Source organism: Salvelinus alpinus, chromosome 12 (assembly GCF_045679555.1).
Source record: "Salvelinus alpinus chromosome 12, SLU_Salpinus.1, whole genome shotgun sequence".
NCBI lineage: Eukaryota > Metazoa > Chordata > Actinopteri > Salmoniformes > Salmonidae > Salvelinus > Salvelinus alpinus.
In genome coordinates, this window is record NC_092097.1 from 21,145,107 (window position 1) to 21,164,099 (window position 18,993).

Consider the following 18,993-nt stretch of genomic DNA (forward strand, 5'->3'; position numbering starts at 1 on the left):
CTATTACCAGCCTGTTCAACCTCTCCTTCGTATCATCTGAGATCCCCAAGGATTGGAAAGCTGCCGCGGTCATCCCCCTCTTCAAAGGGGGAGACACCCTGGACCCAAACTGTTACAGACCTATATCCATCCTGCCCTGCCTATCTAAGGTCTTCGAAAGCCAAGTCAACAAACAGATCACTGACCATCTCGAATCCCACCGTACCTTCTCCGCTGTGCAATCCGGTTTCCGAGCCGGTCACGGATGCACCTCAGCCACGCTCAAGGTACTAAACGACATCATAACCGCCATCGATAAAAGACAGTACTGTGCAGCCGTCTTCATCGACCTGGCCAAGGCTTTCGACTCTGTCAATCACCATATTCTTATCGGCAGACTCAGTAGCCTCGGTTTTTCTAATGACTGCCTTGCCTGGTTCACCAACTACTTTTCAGACAGAGTTCAGTGTGTCAAATCGGAGGGCATGTTGTCCGGTCCTCTGGCAGTCTCTATGGGGGTACCACAGGGTTCAATTCTCGGGCCGACTCTTTTCTCTGTATACATCAATGATGTTGCTCTTGCTGCGGGCGATTCCCTGATCCACCTCTACGCAGACGACACCATTCTATATACTTCCGGCCCTTCCTTGGACACTGTGCTATCTAACCTCCAAACGAGCTTCAATGCCATACAACACTCCTTCCGTGGCCTCCAACTGCTCTTAAACGCTAGTAAAACCAAATGCATGCTTTTCAACCGTTCGCTGCCTGCACCCGCACGCCCGACTAGCATCACCACCCTGGACGGTTCCGACCTAGAATATGTGGACATCTATAAGTACCTAGGTGTCTGGCTAGACTGCAAACTCTCCTTCCAGACTCATATCAAACATCTCCAATCCAAAATCAAATCAAGAATCGGCTTTCTATTCCGCAACAAAGCCTCCTTCACTCACGCCGCCAAACTTACCCTAGTAAAACTGACTATCCTGCCGATCCTCGACTTCGGCGATGTCATCTACAAAATAGCTTCCAACACTCTACTCAGCAAACTGGATGCAGTTTATCACAGTGCCATTCGTTTTGTTACTAAAGCACCTTATACGACCCACCACTGCGACCTGTATGCCCTAGTCGGCTGGCCCTCGCTACATGTTCGTCGTCAGACCCACTGGCTCCAGGTCATCTACAAGGCTATGCTAGGTAAAGTGCCGCCTTATCTCAGTTCACTGGTCACGATGGCTACACCCACCCGCAGCACGCGCTCCAGCAGGTGTATCTCACTGATCATCCCTAAAGCTAAAACCTCATTTGGACGCCTTTCCTTCCAGTTCTCTGCTGCCTGCGACTGGAACGAATTGCAAAAATCTCTGAAGTTGGAGACTTTTATCTCCCTCAACAACTTTAAAAATCTGCTATCCGAGCAGCTAACCGATCGCTGCAGCTGTACATAGTCCATCTGTAAACTACCCACCCAATTTACCTACCTCACCCCCCATACTGCTTTTATTTATTTACTTTTCTGCTCTTTTGCACACCAGTACCAATATCTCTTCTTGCACATGATTATCTGATGATTTATCACTCCAGTGTTAATCTGCTAAATTGTAATTATTCGATTTATTGCCTACCTCATGCCTTTTGCACACATTGTATATAGATTCTCTTTTTTTCTACCATGTTATTGACTTGTTTATTGTTTACTCCATGTGTAACTCTGTGTTGTCTGTTCACACTGCTATGCTTTATCTTGGCCAGGTCACAGTTGCAAATGAGAACTTGTTCTCAACTAGCCTACCTGGTTAAATAAAGGTGAAATAAAAAAAAATAAAAAAAAAAATAGGTATTTGTAGATGTCCACATATTCTAAGTCCGTACCGTCCAGAGTAGTGATGCTGGACGGGCAGGCAGGTGCTGGTAGCGATCGGTTGAAGCATGCATTTAATTTTACTTGCATTTAAGAGCAGTTGGAGGCCACGGAAGGAAAGTTGTATTTATTTTTATCTTAATTTAACTAGGCAAGTCAGTTAAAAACAAATTCTTATTTTCTATGACGGCCTAGGAACAGTGGGTGAAATGCCTTGTTCAGGGGCAGAACGACAGATTTTTACCTTGTCAGCTCGGGGATTCAATCTTGCATCCTTTCGGTTACTAGTCCAACGCTCTAACCACTAGGCTACCTGCCGCCCCAAATGGCATTGAAGCTCGTCTGGAGGTTAGTCAACACAGTGTCCAAAGAAGGGCCAGAAGTATACAGAATGGTATCGTCTGCGTAGAGGTGGATCAGAGAATCACCAGCAGCAATAGCGACATCATTGATGTATACAGAGAAAAGAGTTGGCCCGATAATTTAACCCTGTGGCAAACCCATAGAGACTGCCAGAGATCCGGACAACAGGCCCTCTGATTTGACACACAGAACTCTGTCTGAGAAGTAGTTGGTGAACCAGGCGAGGCAAGTTAAGAAAATACCAAAAAAGGAAGAGGTAAGAATAACAAATAATTAAAGAGCAGCAGTAAATAACAATAGCGGGGCTATATACAGGGGGTACTGGTACAGAGTCAATGTGCGCGGGCACTGGTATGAGGTAATATGAAGGTAGAGTTATTAAAGTCACTATGCATAGATAGCAGTAGCAGCTGGGGTGCAATGCAAAATAGTCTTATGGCTTGGGGGTAGAAGCTGTTGAGAAGCCCCTTGGACCTAGACTTGGCGCTCCGGTACCACCAGTCTATGACTAGGGTGGCTGGAGTCTTTGACAATTTTTAGGGCCTTCCTCTGACACCACCTGGTTTAGAGGTCCTGGATGGCAGGAAGCTTGGCCTCGGTGATGTACTGGGCCGTACGCACTACCCTCTGTAGTGCCTTGCGGTCGGAGGCCGAGCTGTTGCCATACCAGGTAGTGATGCAAACTGTCAGGATGCTCTCGATGGTGCAGCTGTAAAACCTTTTGAGGATCTGAGAACCCATGCCAAATCTTTTCAGTCTCCTGAGGTTTTGTCGAGCCCTCTTCACAACTGTCTTGGTGTGCTTGGACCATGTTAGTTTGTTGGTGATGTGGACGCCAAGGAACTTGAAGCTCTCAACCTGCTCCACTACAGCCCCGTCGATGAGATTGAGTGCGTGCTCGGTCCTCATTTTCCTGTACTCCACAATCATCTTTTTTGTCTTGATCACGTTAAGGGAGAGGTTGTTGTCCTTGCACCACACGGTCAGGTCTCTGACCTCCCTATAGGCTGTCTGATCGTTGTCGGTGATCAGGCCTACCACTGCTGTGTCATCAGCAAACTTAATGATGGTGTTGGAGTCGTGCCTGGCCGTGCAGTCATGAGTGAACAGGGAGTACAGGAGGGGACTGAGCACGCACCCCTGAAGGGCCCCCATGTTGAGGATCACCATGGTGGATGTGTTGTTACCTACCATTTACCACCTGGGGGTGGCCCATCAGGAAGTTCAGGATCCGGTTGCAGAGGGAGGTGTTTAGTCCCAGGGTCCTTAGTTTAGTGATGAGCTTTGAGGGCACTATGGTGTTGAATGCTGAGCTGTAGTCAATGAATAGCATTCTCACATAAGTGTTCCTTTTGTCCAGGTGTGAAAGGGCAGTGTGGAGTGCAATAAAGATTGCATCATCTGTGGATCTGTTGGTGCTGTATGCAAATTGTAGTGGGTCTAGGGTTTCTGGGATAATGGTGTTGATGTGAGCCATGACCAGCCTTTCAAAGCATTTCATGGCTACAGATGTGAGTGCTATGGGTCGGTAGTCATTTAGGCAGTGTTCTTGGTCTGCTTGAAACATGTTGGTATTACAGACTCAGACAGGGAGAGGTTGAAAATGTCAGTGAAGACACTTGCCAGTTGGTCAGCGCATGCTCGGAGTACACATCCTGGTAATCCGTCTGGGCCTGCGGCCTTGTGAATATTGACCTGTTTAAAGGTCTTACTCACATCGGTTGCGGAGAGCATGATCACACAGTCAACCGGAACAGCTGATGCTCTCATGCATGTTTCAGTGTTACTTGCCTCGAAGCGAGCATAGAAGTTATTTAGCTTGTCTGGTAGGCTCATGTCACTGCGCAGCTCTCGGCTGTGCTTCCCTTTGTAGTCTGTAATAGTTTGCAAGCCCTGCCACATCCGGTGTAGTACAAATCGATCTTAGTCCTGTATTGACGCCTTGCTTGTTTGATGGTTCATCGGAGAGCATAGCGGGATTTCTTATAAGCTTCCGGGTTAGAGTCCCGCTCCTTGAAAGAGGCAGCTCTACCCTTTAGCTCAGTGCGAATGTTGCCTGTAATCCATGGCTTCTGGTTGGGGTATGTACGTACAGTCACTGTTGGGATGACGTCCTCGATGCACTTATTGATAAAGCCAGTGACTGATGTGGTGTACTCCTCAATGCCATTGGAAGAATCCTGGAACATATTCCAGTCTGTGCTAGCAAAATAGTCCTGTAGTTTAGCATCTGCTTCATCTGACCACTTTTTTATAGACCCGAGTCACTGGTGCTTCCTGCTTTAATTTTTGCTTGTAAGCAGGTGTCAGGAGGATAGAATTATGGTCAGATTTGCCAAATGGAGGGTGAGGAACAGCTTTGTACGCGTCTCTGTGTGTGGAGTAAAGGTGGAATGATGACTTTTCCTAGATTGACCCAAACATTAGAAAAAGTGAAACATCGCCTTTGTTCATATTTCCATGAAAGCTGTACACCACCAGGGTACAAAGATTGTCTTATGGTCATTTTTGACCCGACAGTTATAAAATCATTTACACACCGCAAAAACCACAAAGACATACACACACACAATGAGAAATTGAGATTGTGTGCTCCTGATTGAACTCAGACAAACTAAAACTTTCTTGTGCATGTGCAGCATCTCCCCTCCATGACCCCACACATGACTCAAGTTCACAGACAAAATAAAAACAATTTTAGACAAAATAAACTAAATTTCAGACAAAATTGTTGAAAGCATTGTTTATTAATGGGGAATGCAGTCAGAGGCTATAAAGGTTTTGCAGATGACAGTCCCCCCAGTTCTCTCTTTGCTGAAGCCCTGAGTGCACATTTCAGTGCCCAACAGGTCATAGGTCTGATTTTTTCAGATGTCCAGGACAAACAAGAGAACAGTGATTTAGAAGAGGAGTAGGTATCTGAAGAAGAAGATGGGGAAGAATAGAACCCAGAGCACAATGCATCATCTTCAGATGAAATCCCCCAAGCTAAAAGAGAGAATTTTTTGTCAAAGAACAGCAAAATAGCATGGTCCTTGTCACCATATGACAACCAGGGCAGGATGGCAGCACAAAATGTCATAAGGATGCCACCAGGGCCCACAAGACATGCAGTTGCCCATGCCCAGGACATTGCCTCAACATTCTACATGTTCATCACATCAGCCATCGAAAAACATCATCCTGGAGATGACAAACTTGGAGGGTTTCCATAAATATGGAGACAACTGGAAAAGGATGGATGAGATTGACCTGCGTGTCTACATAGGGCGGCTAATCTTAGCGGGTGTGTATAGGTCCCGAGGCGAGGCTACATGTAGTCTCTGGGATGCAGAGAGTGGAAGGGCGATTTTCCGTGCCACGATGCCACTGAAAGTCTTTCACACTTTTTCAAGAATGCTACGATTTGATAACCGTAAGTCAAGACCTGCAAGACGTTTGAGAGACAAACTGGTAGCCATAAGAGAGGTCTGGGAGAAGTGGGTGGAGCGTCTGCCATACCTCTACAACCCTGGACCTGAAGTAACAGTGGATGAGCAACTGGTTTCATTCAGAGGTACATTTTTATTTTCATATCTGTAATGCAAGTGATTTTCACTGTTAATTGTATTATGTATTGCCGTAATGTCATTGATTTATCTGATTGTTTTCTGTGACACTGATACTAATTACTGATAGCAATCTCTTTTGTCAAAAGGTCGCTGTCCTTTCCGGCAGTATATGCCCAGCAAGCCATCAAAGTATGCCATCAAGATATGGGTGGCCTGTGACGCACAATCTAGCTACGCTTGTAAGATGCACGTCTACACAGGGAAGCCGACCAGTGGAGGCCCGGAGAAGAACCAGGGGATGCGGGTTATGCTTGATGTAACAGATGGACTGAGGGAGCACAATGTCACGTGTGACAATTTCTTCACCTCTTATGAACTCGGCCAGCATCTCCTGAAGAGGAAGATCACCATGGCACAGTTAGAAAGAACTACCACCATGGGGCACTCTGTTCACAACGTTGACATCACCAAACCGCTCGCACACACAACGCCATACACGATGTCTGCCATCTGTCCGGTACTGAAACCGGGATCCATTTGTGATGAGGACACTTCTTGTCAGGCCAAGACCCTGTTGAGGACGACGAGCATGCAGATGAGCTTCCCTGGGACGGTTTCTGACAGTTTGTGCAGAAATTCTTCGGTTGTGCAAACCCACAGTTTTATCAGCTGTCCGGGTGGCTCGTCTCAGACCATTCCACGGGTGAATAAGCCTTATGTGGATGTCCTGGGCTGGTGTGGTTACACAAGGTTTGCGGTTGTGAGGCCAGTTGGACGTACTGCCAAAGTCTCTAAAACGACCTTGGAGGCGGCGTATGGTAGAGAAATTAACATCAATTATCTGGCAACAGCTCTGGTGGACATTCCTGCAGTTAGCATACCAACTGCACGCTCCCTCAAAACTTGAGACATCTGTGGCATTGTGTTGTGTGACCAAATTGCACATTTTAGAGTGGCCTTTTATTGTCCCCAGCACAAGGTGTACCTGTGTAATGATCATGCTGTTTAATCAGCTTCTTGATATGCCAAACCTGTCAGGTGGATGGATTATCTTGGCAAAAGAGAAATGCTTACTAGCAGGGATGTAAACACATTTGTGCACAACATTTGAGAGAAATAAGCTTTTTTTGTGTAAAGAACATGGGATCTTTATTTTCAACTCATGAAACATAGGACCAACACTTTACATGTTGCGTTCATATTTTTGTTCAGTACACTTACAAAAAGTGTGCTTCTAATGAAGAGCTACAAAGGTAAATAGCCATATTAGACTGAAAGATTTGTAAGTCGCTCTGGATAAGAGCGTCTGCTAAATGACTTAAATGTAAATGTAAATGTGAAAGATATAAGGTCATTTCGGCAAATGTGTGATGCTCTCCATGCTCATTAGTTGCTCATTCAACATATTTGCTGCTACTTCACTCAATCCCATATTAAGTCTCCCTTCTTAACTGTTTTATATTCTAGACCAACCAGAAATGTTTCCTTGGCTAAATATTCCAAGATTTTCCCAGATTCCCAGATATTCATAAAACAGCCACAAATGTGTCTTAATTTAAGGTTGGGTATAAGGTTATCCGTGTGGTTAAGATTGGGGATAAGGTTAGGTTTTAAATATTGTAGAAATAAGCGGGGTTTAGCCATAGTTATGACCTTGCCCTAGAGAAAGAGGTAGGTGAAGGGAAATTAGCTTGGTTAATTGGAAATGGTAGATTGTTCATATTTTGTGGTAGCCAGGCTCAGCAAGAGAAGATTCTGAAAATGGAAACGCTTAATGGGAAGAAGATTAAAAGCCATGTCCCTGGTGCTTATGCTAGATTGGGGGGAGTCATCGCTAGGGTCCAAATATCTACGTAAATAGATGATATTAAAGAAAATGTGAAGGGAGGAAGAGGGATTGAGGCCAAAAGGTTAATCAGTCGAAAATAAGGTCAAAGAAGTGAAAGCGTATCAGTGCTTCTGAGGTTTGAGAAGGTTATGCCTGGGAAAGTACATATAGGAATCCTTAGTTTCAATGTCAGAGAATTTGTCCCATCCTCATTGCAGGGTTTTAAATGCCAAAGCATGGGACATGTAGCTGTTCAATGTAAAGGAAGGAAAAGATGTACCAAGTTTGGAGGGGAACATGATTACCGTGAATGTGGGAGCAATGTGGAGGTTAAGTGTTGTAAGTGTGGGGGGGAACACAGTGCATCATTTGGTGGATGCCAGGTGCAGAGAGAGGCTCAGCGATATAGAATTAGTCATGATGTATCATATCTAGAGGCTGTAAGACAGATCGGTGGAACTACAGTGTGGAATGATGGTGCTTCTATGGCTACTCCTGTGGTAAGTGGGCCTAATGTCTGGGATGATGTTTCTACTGGTCCTGGCATGGTTTGGAGACCTGCTCAGAAATCTTGAACTCATGAATGTGTGGTGTCAAAGGACACTTAATAAAGTGGACTTCATAGCTTTTATTGGTAAGGTTATCAATACTACTCGGGTTGTGGAAAGCAGAAATGCCAGGTTGAAGGTTATTGTAGATATGGCAAAAGAGATATTGGGGGTATCAGATGCTACTGTTGAAATTAAAATTTTATTTTATTTTCATGGTAGTACAGAATTGGGCAGATCATGATTGATCGTACATTCCAGCACAGTATGTGACGGCATGCACTTAAACGATTGTTTGCCGACCGCCATGATATCATAGAAGAAGAAGACGATAGTAATGACTTTGTGGCTGTGGTAACTAGTGACGACTGAACGCAAGACGCCTTTGTTGTTCCTTCGATTAAACAGAAGTCGGGGAAATGATGTCTACTTGGTAGCTAGCGATTTATTGTTGTAAATTAACTAGAACACTATGGACGATCCAAAGCCGTTTGATACGATGTAAAATTAACTTGGTCCGTGGAAACATCGACGGTCTTGGTTACTTGACGAAAGCTAGCTAGGAGTTGTGTTGAGATTGGAAGCGGAAGGAAATTCGAAGGGGAAAATCCGTGGTAGGACGTGGGATGCATTGCGCAAGTTGGAAGAAAGACTTTCCCGATGTTATGCGACAAATGGGTTTCACAACTCGTGAAAGCGGGGGGTTATTTTATTAATATCAAGTTATAGGAATCGGTTGGTACTGTTGGTTGAGACATATTTCATAACTGTCAGAAGCGAGCGACGTAAAGTAGCTAGCTACAGTACTGTAGGTATTGATAGTTAGCTAGCTAGACTTTTAAAATGGCGGAAGCCTGGCCCAGACCCCCGGCCCTCATTTTGTTGTTGAGTTTGAGTGCCTGCTGGGAAGTGGATTCCTGCCCTGCTCGGTGCTCTTGTATGAGGGGATCAGACGAAATCCAAATCCTGGATTGTAATAGGAAAAGGTTGTCCTCGGCCCCTCTGGATCCACCTCACGGGATTACTCATCTGTAAGTAGCTAGCCTAGTTCGTTTGTTGACAAGCAACAGTGGGTTTCCCATGTTCTCTGTGGTGGCTCCTTAGCAAGCCACCTGGCCTTGTTAGCTTGCGAGCTAAGTCTATATCAGTTGTTTAACTCAATAGATACTAGTATCTGGATGTGATCATTTTAGTTTTTCTTGTAAAGATGCAAAGACAAATGCTACATCCACTGTAGTGGACTACCTGAAAGGTGTCAATGGAATTCTCCTGTAACTTTATGTAATAAATAATGCTATCTCATTTTCAGCACTATGAATCACAATGATCTGACAACTGTTCCATACCTTGGAGAAGTTACCTCAAACATCACAACACTCTTATTGTAAGTCAAAACAAATTTATCCTCTTAAGTCTTGCAATAACCAATGTGATTCCTAGATGTCCTGTAGTATGATAGAGAAGTGTTAAAGAAAGGAATCACTTGTCTTCCCGGCCTTAGTCATAGCTAAGGTTTATTTGGGTCATCACATGTTCACATTGATGGTGTCATCATGTAGATCCATGTTGATAATTATGTACATTACTGATCATTGTGCCCAGGGTCCACAACCTGATCTCAGAACTGTGGATGCATCAGCTGCAGCTGTACATCTCCTTGGAGACACTTGATCTGTCATCTAACTCTATCTCAGAGATCAAGGCTGGAGCCTTCCCACCAATGCAGCTGAAATACTTGTGGGTCCTGCCTGTAGCATTGTTTTCCAACTATAGTAAACTACTTCTAATGAGGGAAGAGCTGGTCATTTAAGTCATAACCCAGTCTTTGGCCATTACTCAGAAGGGCATTCTACTGTACTTGTTGTCATTGGGTTGTTAATTTTGTGTTTCTGCATCTCCCAGGAATTTAAGCAATAACAAGATCAGTGTCCTTGAACCTGGCTGCTTTGACAACATCTCTAGTTCCCTGCTGGTCCTGAAGCTGAACAGGAACAGAATAACACTGCTGCCATGCAAAGTATTCAGGCTTCCCCAGCTGCAGTTTCTGTATGTTAATTTTCTTCTTTAGTCAATCCATTACCGTAGTAATTATGAGCAGTTAAATATGAAATTATTTTCAAAAGTTTGCATTCATGACTGAATTTTTAGATTTCACAGATTCGATGATGCACTATTTTCAAGTAGTTAAAAGAAATGGTTTTAAACTGCCTGTCTGACTACCCTAGGGAATTAAAGCGCAACAAGATCAAGATAGTGGACAGTCTGACCTTCAAAGGGATGGACTTACTGAAATCACTGAAGATGCAGCGGAATGGCATAACTAAGCTGATGGATGGTGCTTTCTTTGGGCTCAACAACATGGAGGAGCTGTGAGTTATTTTTCCTTATTGTCTTCTATTAGAACGTTCATTACAGTATGTGTTTATATGCATGTAGGACTAAGAGTTGTGATACCCTGTATTTTTAATACCCCATCCTTTGTTTTCTAATGTATTCAGAGAGCTGGAGCACAACAACTTGACGGAGGTCAACAAAGGCTGGCTGTATGGCCTGCACATGCTGCGTGTGCTGCGGTTCAGCCAGAACGCCATCGGCATCATCCGACCAGACGCCTGGGAGTTCTGCCAAAAGCTGGAGGAACTGTGAGTGTTCTCTACCTAACCCCATCCCCATGGGAGTGAATCTGCAAATTTTATGCATAAGAGCCATTTTGACCCCTTTTATGAAGCTGAAGGACCAATATCTAGTTGGGACTTGGGGAGAGTGTATTGCAGATCATTTTATGTTTCACATGTATTCATGCTGATTCTTAAGGGGCCAGGATGTTTTAGTAAAGTGTGATTGCACAAGACCATTGTCCAAGCTTGTCTCCTGTGGATGTCCTCCTTAGAGATCTGTCCTTCAACCACCTGACCCGGCTGGAGGAGACAGCGTTCAGTGGACTGGGTCTTCTGGAGAACCTGAATCTGGGAGATAACTCGGTCAGCCACCTGGGAGAGGGAGTCTTCAGCAGCCTGGCCAATCTGCGCTCACTGTAAGGATGTCACACCTCACTCTTAAAAACCTGTGCCATTCATTCACTCATTATGCATTCACATAACACAATAAACACTGACATGTTTTTGGCACCTCTGCATTCTGATGAAGGCTGCAAACAACAGTAGGTTTGTGTATTATTATTTTTTTGTTGTTGATTTGTCCTGGCTTTGGTTTTGTTTATTAGTCTATTAGACTGTTGAATGGTAGACCACTAAACTGTAGTATAGTAACTAGCACCTTCATGTTCTCATCGTCATGTCTTTGCCTGTAGTATAGAACTACTCTTTCCATTGCTTAGTTGGACTGTGTAGTGTTTAATGCAATAATGACAAACATAGACAACTCATAATTGTTTTTAAAGACCTCTGAGACAGGAAGAATAATGTTGAGTACAAAATAAATCGTGAATGCTGCCTCCAGCCAGTAGATTGGCTCAATTAACCAAATACTTTGCAAAATCGCTCTGGGAAGAGAAGGGGCACTAACACAATTGATGTGCTGAGTTCCAAGAAGGCATTGAGCTGCAAAGAGAGGGAGGTCAGGGCTCGGGTTCAGCACACCTCCCTGGGCCCTATGTGGCAGGGGGAATTAGAGGGTTAAGGCCCTTTTGAGAGCCACCCAGGCATGAGGAAGGAGAAACAAAAGCGCCCATGACCCGTCCTGTGAACACAAGCCCTCTGCGGGTTTTAGAAGAACCCGTGAACCGTTAAATGCTAAACGCAGCCAATTAATCCCCTCATCAGAACTGCAGGAGCACTGAGCTATGACACTCTGTAAAGTATGCCGCTTCACATTTGCCAAATTAATCAAATTGGTTTAGACACACAGAGCAGAAATGAACTTATTTTCTCTCATCAAGCAAAGAGGCTCAGAGTGAGCTTTGTGCTTCTGATTCTGGGGAAAGTATTTTTTTTCTTACATACTGTATTTCTGTTTGCATTTCAGAGACATACGGGATAATGAAATCTCTTGGGCCATTGAGGACTCCATTGGTGTGTTTGTTGGAATGAAGAAACTGAACACCTTGTAAGGGCAAGGGCATTCTGCATAATATATATTAATTTTGTTGTTATGGATACTGATATCAGCAGAATATTTGTAGGCATATTTCATCTGAGACTGTTTATCCCCCAGGATTCTCCAGCAGAACAAGATCAAATCTATCACAAAGAAGGCCTTTGAGGGTCTGGAGGAGCTTGAGCACCTGTAAGTACCACTACAGCAAACCCACTCCGAGATGGTTGGTCTCCATTAACAGACGATTCAGCAGCTATCACTTCAAGACCGAGACAGGAGATGGTTCTGATTACCCCAGTGCAGCTGTTTTATTGCGCTAGTATCATAGGAAACCAATGATAATGTCATGATGCTAGCGCAGCACTTCATTCATATTTATTTTTGCCAACAGAGACCTGAGCAAGAATGGGATCATGTCCATCCACCCTGATTCTTTGTCTCACATGAAGCTGAAAGTGTTGTAAGTAGGACCTACTAATGTCTGAGGTGGTGGTCTTGAGTCCTTGTAGCAGAGGCTACAATATTTACAAATTAAAGAACGCTTGAATCATTTCATAATATTGTGGCTGTATGTCCTGTCCTCAGTGTCCTGAACACTAGCAGCCTGCTTTGTGACTGCCAGCTGCAGTGGCTGGGCCCGTGGTTGACTGACAACCACTTCCTGCAGTCTGTCTCAGTCATGTGTGCCCACCCTGCCAGCCTGCTGGGCCGCAACGTTGTGTCTGTCAGCCTGGAGGAGCTCGTCTGTGGTTAGTCACCTAGCTACCTACCCTGCTGTATTTAGTCTGGACCAGATCTCACTAACCAGGTTTCCATCCAACCTTTCTATGTGAGTAAAGTACATGTCAGATAAAACATTTCACAACAGGCCTGATGGAAACAGCAAATTAGTGGGATCTTTTTGTCGGTAAAATTAATCATGCGAGAAATGGTGGTGGAAACGCTTTTATGCGCAAATATTGTTATAATAACCATCATATGGAAGTAAACTTGGAGTTACGTGATGACATTTTGTGTGGTCCTCCCACTATGACTCAGGAAAGCAGGCAGTTTATTAGGCTACAGAATAAACAAGTTATGATTGACTTCACCAGGTGGTGAAAGTGCATGGTGACGAGCTTGATGCTCCTTTCCAGTAAATACTGAGGGTTTTATTCTGGTGACGATTCTGGTGATGATGATCGATGCTTGGCTGCCGTTTGACAAATAGAAATGATCACACTCTTTTGTCGTTAATAATCAAATGTAGGCTATAACCACACCGTGTCTGCAAGCTTTTGGCTAGAGCGCACGTGCCAAAACCAGAGTGGGCACATTTGCTTTATAAAACCATCAGGAGAGTTTAAACGTTATTGTATGTGCACTACGTTATCACGCACAGCCTTTTATCTGCAATTTGATGAAAACACATTGTCTTTTGGGAGAATGCGCATATAGTCTTTAATCAGGCGAATATTCAAAATTCAACATAATCTGTCGCCAATTGGATGGAAACCTAGCTACTGACTGGGACAATTATCACACAACGTCTCTCAGAACCTTTAAGTTTTTTAATTAACTCATCATCCCACAGATGACTTCCCGAAGCCCCGGATCACAGAGCACCCTGAGACTGCCACCGCCCTGCGTGGGACCAATGTGACTCTGAGCTGCCTGGCGTCCAGCAGCAGTGACTCCCCCATGACCACGGCCTGGAGGAAGGACGGGGAGGTGCTGTATGATGCAGAGGTGCAGAACTACGCCCGCTACCAGGAGGGAGAGTTGGTCTACACCACCGTGCTGCACCTGCTCAACGTCAACTTCACAGACGAGGGACGCTACCAGTGTGTAGTTTCCAACCATTTTGGTGCCAACTACTCCAACCGGGCCAAGCTCACAGTCAATGGTGAGGAGGCTTTAAAGTTTTCTCCCAAAAAGTTGTTTTTATACATTTACAAACTGTTATCATGACTTGTTCCTTGGTTGGCATTGAGCTGTTAATCTAAGTTTGAGCTGGCATGGTTGGGCTTCCATATCAAGGCATTACAATCTTCAATCTTTTTTTCTTACTTTCCTCTCTCAGAGCTACCATCCTTCCTGAAGACTCCCATGGATCTGACCATCCGTACAGGCACCATGGCCAGGCTGGAGTGTGCTGCCGAGGGTCACCCCTCACCCCAGATTGCCTGGCAGAAAGACGGGGGCACAGACTTCCCTGCTGCCCGGGAGAGAAGGATACACGTCATGCCTGACGATGACATCTTCTTCATTGCCAATGTAAAGACGGAGGACATGGGTGTGTACAGCTGCACAGCCCAGAATGTTGCAGGAAGCCTGTCAGCCAACGCTACACTCACTGTGCTAGGTAAACTGCCATCTCATTATCAATTATCTGGTCAATACATACAGTTTTATATCATGTGTTCATAATTTGATTGGTAATTGTTAAATGTAAATCTCTCTCCTCCCAGAAACTCCGTTCTTAATGCGTCACATGGAGGACAGGACAGTAGCTCGTGGGGAGACGGCGGTGCTCCAGTGTATTGCAGGGGGCAGCCCTGCGCCCCGTCTCAACTGGACCAAGGACGACGGGCCCCTGGTACTTACCGAGCGCCACTTCTTTGCTGCTGCCAACCAGTTGCTCATCATTGTGGACACGGGGCCGGCGGACACCGGGAAGTACACATGTATCATGTCCAACACGCTGGGCACGAAGCGCGGCCACATCTACCTCAGCGTGTCGCCATCGCCCAACTGTGACACGGCCGGCGGCTACGACCAGGACGGCTGGACCACGGTGGGCATCGTGGTGATCGTAGTGGTCTGCTGCGTGGTGGGCACCTCGCTGGTCTGGGTCATCGTCATCTACCACATGCGTCGGAAGAGCGAGGACTACAGCATCACCAACACAGATGAGCTGAACCTGCCGGCAGACATCCCCAGCTACCTGTCCTCTCAGCGCACACTGTCAGAGCCTCAAGAGGGATACAGCAACTCTGAAGCAGGGAGCCACCAACAGCTCATGCCACCACTGTCCAACGGCTACGTCCACAAGGGCACTGACGGTAACCTTACTATACTGACTTCCTTGATTCAGTCTCATTTATCTGAGGCCCGTTGACATTACAATGTTTTTTCTGTTTTTGCACTCTGTCACTAAAGACAGTTTGCTCAAATTTTGATTGACTGGTAAACTGACTGGCCCCTGACTGGTGAGCAGAAAGATGAGTTCCCCATCATGTTTGTGTGTTGTCCAGGTGTGTGTTATGGTGACACAGGCAGCGAGGTGGACACCGAGGCCAACGGGATGCCACACTGCCGCGTGGGCTCTCTGTTTACGGGACGGAGCAGCTTCCATCCTGGGGAGCCTCGCGAGGGACTGGCTGGGGTGCCTACAGGTGGGTTTAGTCATTAGAACCAACCAACCAACCAACCAACAAAACTTGATCTCCTAAACAACACTTTTACAGCACAGTTTGTTGAAAGGTCTGTCTGTCACAATCAGATTGTGTGGATTTGTTTCAGAGTAAGAGTTTATAGTTGACTGTCCTCAACAGGTGGTGCAGGGCCGCTGGTCATCTGCTCGGACTGCTACGACAACGCTAACATCTACTCTCGAACCCGGGAGTACTGCCCCTATGCCTACCTGGCTGAGGATGACTCCCTTGACAAGAGTCTGTCAGGCATCATGGCCCACTTTCCCAAGGAGTCCTACAGGGAGCAGCACACCCAGCATGAGGACACAGCCCTGGAGAGCCTCATCAACAACCAGGACTCCTCAGTCTTCCTCACCAGCCACGACCTCACCAAGAGGCTGAGCACAGCCCTCAGCCCCCCAGAACAACACTACAGCACCGGTGAGAGACCAGCTACAGACAGGCTATCTGACCTCAGTGGCATGCATGTCAACAATGAGCTCACAGAGATGTGTTTAGACAGTGATTTCACAGATGGGTTATCTAACAGTGACCTCAGACATACTGTGAACTGACAGACATTAATTTTAAGTCAGTTTTCTGGCACAGTCTAATCTATGAGCTCCTATGGATGCAAACCCTTTTTGTTGAGTAATAATGTATGTTTGGTCTCTGCAGATGTTCCCTCCAGGTTGTTTTGGGACAAAGGAGAGGACTTGTCTACAGTGCCCCAACCAGGTCTGTCTCAGCAGCCAGTGAATGTGCACAAGACTCCCCACGTGTCCTCAGTTGGTGTGGGGGGAGAGGAGAGGAGTGGAAAGGGGGATGCCTCACTTTCCCAGAGCACACAGGACCACATAAGTGCCTCTTATAGGACTAAGCCTCAAGAGCACACCCACTCCCCCATATAAAGCCTCTTCCCTATACACCCGGCCATCCTCTCTCACTTGGTCCTCTGCTCCAGCCACTACCTCCAAAGAGACGTATCATTTTTCTGCCAAAAATGCTTTCTTGTATGTTTACATTACTTTCAATCACGCAGAGACAATTTGTTCCTACGAATTTGAAAAGGGACTGAACAGGTGACTAACCACCTCCCTTTCCACCTCCACCTCCCTTTCCTCCCACTCCCTCTCTTTCTAGAGGAAACTGAATGTATCCATCAAAGAGCCATTTTGGATGATTCCTTTTTGATTTTTAAGACATCAGAAGTTTGAAACGTGCTAACACTGTCCTCTGTACAGAAGTAGGGAATGGCAGCAGTGTTGGTGGATCTCCTGAGCGTTGTGCTTTACACTTGCAGTTGCCACATTATTTCTACAGTCACTTGTTAGAGCAGCCTTCATGATTTAAGGTACAAGTCCAGGACCACCTCTGCTCTCTCATCCAGGACTAGAGGGGCCAGAGACCCCAGTCGTTGCTTGTTCAGCAGTGAGTGGTACGTACCTAACAGGGCCTATAGGTCAAGAAGGACCCTCACTGAATGGATCCCACCTCTAGCCATCTGTATCGACTAACAGTCTGCTATTATACAAACTCAGAGACTGACATCAGACATGGTGTGTCTATATGCAATATTATTTTCCCCTATTCTCATCAATGTATCTTAAGCTCAGATTGTTTTCCCGTGTGTCAAATGGAGGCAGTCGTACCAACAATCTTTTTCTATTTTTGTTGTATGAAAGCGCACTGTCAAAACAAAGAAAATATTCGGTATTGCACATTTGACAATCATGGTTTCGGTGGCCTCTTTATGATGGTTCTATCAGAGGGTTTTCAACAGGCATTCTCAGTAACACTCCATCAGGTATGGTTTCTCGTCACCTATATGCACTGATCATATTTTCCTCAAAATATTATTTTACAGGCACTTACCTCGCATGGTGGTATGTTTTATTATGCAGTGTGCATGCCATTTTAGATTCCTAGAAGGATAATATGCCTTTACCCCCAATTTCATCAACCTTAGATACTGACCAGATTTTACCTTTGGACTGTGAAGAATGTATTATATGTATGTGTACATATGGTCATTCATCTATTCAATACTATGTCCCTCAAGACCTAAGCAGAATCATTTTATTCCTAAACTGCAGTAAGTTTTTATTTTATTTGTTGCATGTATATATGTCTGTCAGTATTATTTTTGTAGTTACTCCTGGGTGAATCCAAACTTGATATGGGAGGTTTCCACAACATTGCTGAAAGACTTGGCCATAAATGTTGGTACTAATTTCAACAAGCTTAAACACTAGTTCTCTTTATATAAAGTCTGCAGTGTTTATGTAGAAACAAACCTGTTTCCTTGCCTCAAATAAAATCACTGAATCATTTTGGCAATGGAGCATGGATACTTCAGAATAAAATGTAGATTTGGGTAGGCTATAAAAACACATTGCGTAAACATAAGTGTTTCTTGTCACATGCTCTTTATTTAACTGTTACATAACGCATTCCTGCTTGAATCAAAACTTTGAGACATTCCATGTGGCATTGCTTGAAGAAGCATCTGGTACAAAACCATTCCAAGCCCATGCCACTGCATTCAATATTAGCTTAAATAGGGGTCACAGATTACGCTCTCTGCTGGATAATTAAGGCAGGTAGTTATTGTAGCTGATCGCTTAACCATCACACATTTATGACTCACTTTTTACCAACACGTTTTCGTGTCTGTTTTGTGTTGCTCTCAGAACATCTTGTTTTTGTCATTCTACCAAAGTTCAGCAGTAATGCTCTGGCAATATTTACAATGCTGCTTGTTTTCTGACTTGTTGAAGTTTTGCATTTTGCCAAGTGTATTTTTGAATCCTGACTTACTTGTACATTCTGTAAAGCATGTATAAAGAACATTTTGTTTCTTGAAATGTAGCTGTAATTAAAATAATAATCACAAATTCTGATAATTCTGACCAGATGTGGTTTAAAATGTATTTTGTGTAAATAGGCTTTAAAGAAGTTTTGATCACACGGACTGGGACATGTTCCAGGTTGCCTCTGAGAAAAACATTGACATATACATGGACACGGTGACTGAGTTCATCAGGAAGTGTATAGGGAATGTTGTTCCCACTCTGACAATTTTAAAGCCTAACGAAACCAAAAAACGTGGATGGATGGCAGCCGAACCACCGCATTTAACCACGGCAAGGTGACTGGGAATATGATCGAATACAAGCAATTCATTTATGCTCTCCGTAAGGCAATCAAACAGGCAAAACATCCGTATAGAGAAAGTTGTCGCAATTCAATGGCTCAGACACAAGACGTATGTGGCAGGGACTCCAGACAATCACGGATTATAAAGGGAAAACCAACCACGTCGCGGACACCGTCTTGCTCCCAGACAAGCTAAACCTCACCTTCGCCCACTATGAGGATCACACAGTGCCGCCAACACGGGCTG

At 44.9% G+C, this 18,993-nt stretch overlaps 1 protein-coding gene across 1 annotated transcript; it reads left to right on the forward strand.

Moving 5' to 3' along the window:
- Positions 1–8,472: 8,472 nt before the first annotated feature.
- On the forward strand, positions 8,473–18,493 carry LOC139535665 (leucine-rich repeats and immunoglobulin-like domains protein 2). The gene is made up of 17 exons (XM_071335327.1): positions 8,473–9,167; positions 9,446–9,520; positions 9,739–9,873; positions 10,039–10,182; positions 10,362–10,505; positions 10,635–10,778; positions 11,027–11,170; positions 12,121–12,201; positions 12,310–12,381; positions 12,584–12,652; positions 12,778–12,941; positions 13,766–14,077; positions 14,255–14,536; positions 14,643–15,236; positions 15,429–15,569; positions 15,729–16,028; positions 16,266–18,493. The coding sequence occupies exons 1-17, from the start codon at positions 8,980–8,982 to the stop codon at positions 16,496–16,498; spliced, it is 3,222 nt and encodes a 1,073-aa protein (XP_071191428.1). The 5' UTR covers positions 8,473–8,979; the 3' UTR covers positions 16,499–18,493.
- The last annotated feature ends 500 nt before the right edge of the window (positions 18,494–18,993 follow it).

Coding starts and splice junctions, on each gene's coding strand:
- LOC139535665 (XM_071335327.1), top strand. CDS start 8,980: ATGGCGGAAGCCTGGCCCAGACCCCCGGCCCTCATTTTGTTGTTGAGT. Junction 10,779..11,026: donor TGCCAAAAGCTGGAGGAACT/GTGAGTGTTCTC, acceptor TGTCCTCCTTAG/AGATCTGTCCTTCAACCACC. Junction 16,029..16,265: donor AGAACAACACTACAGCACCG/GTGAGAGACCAG, acceptor TGGTCTCTGCAG/ATGTTCCCTCCAGGTTGTTT.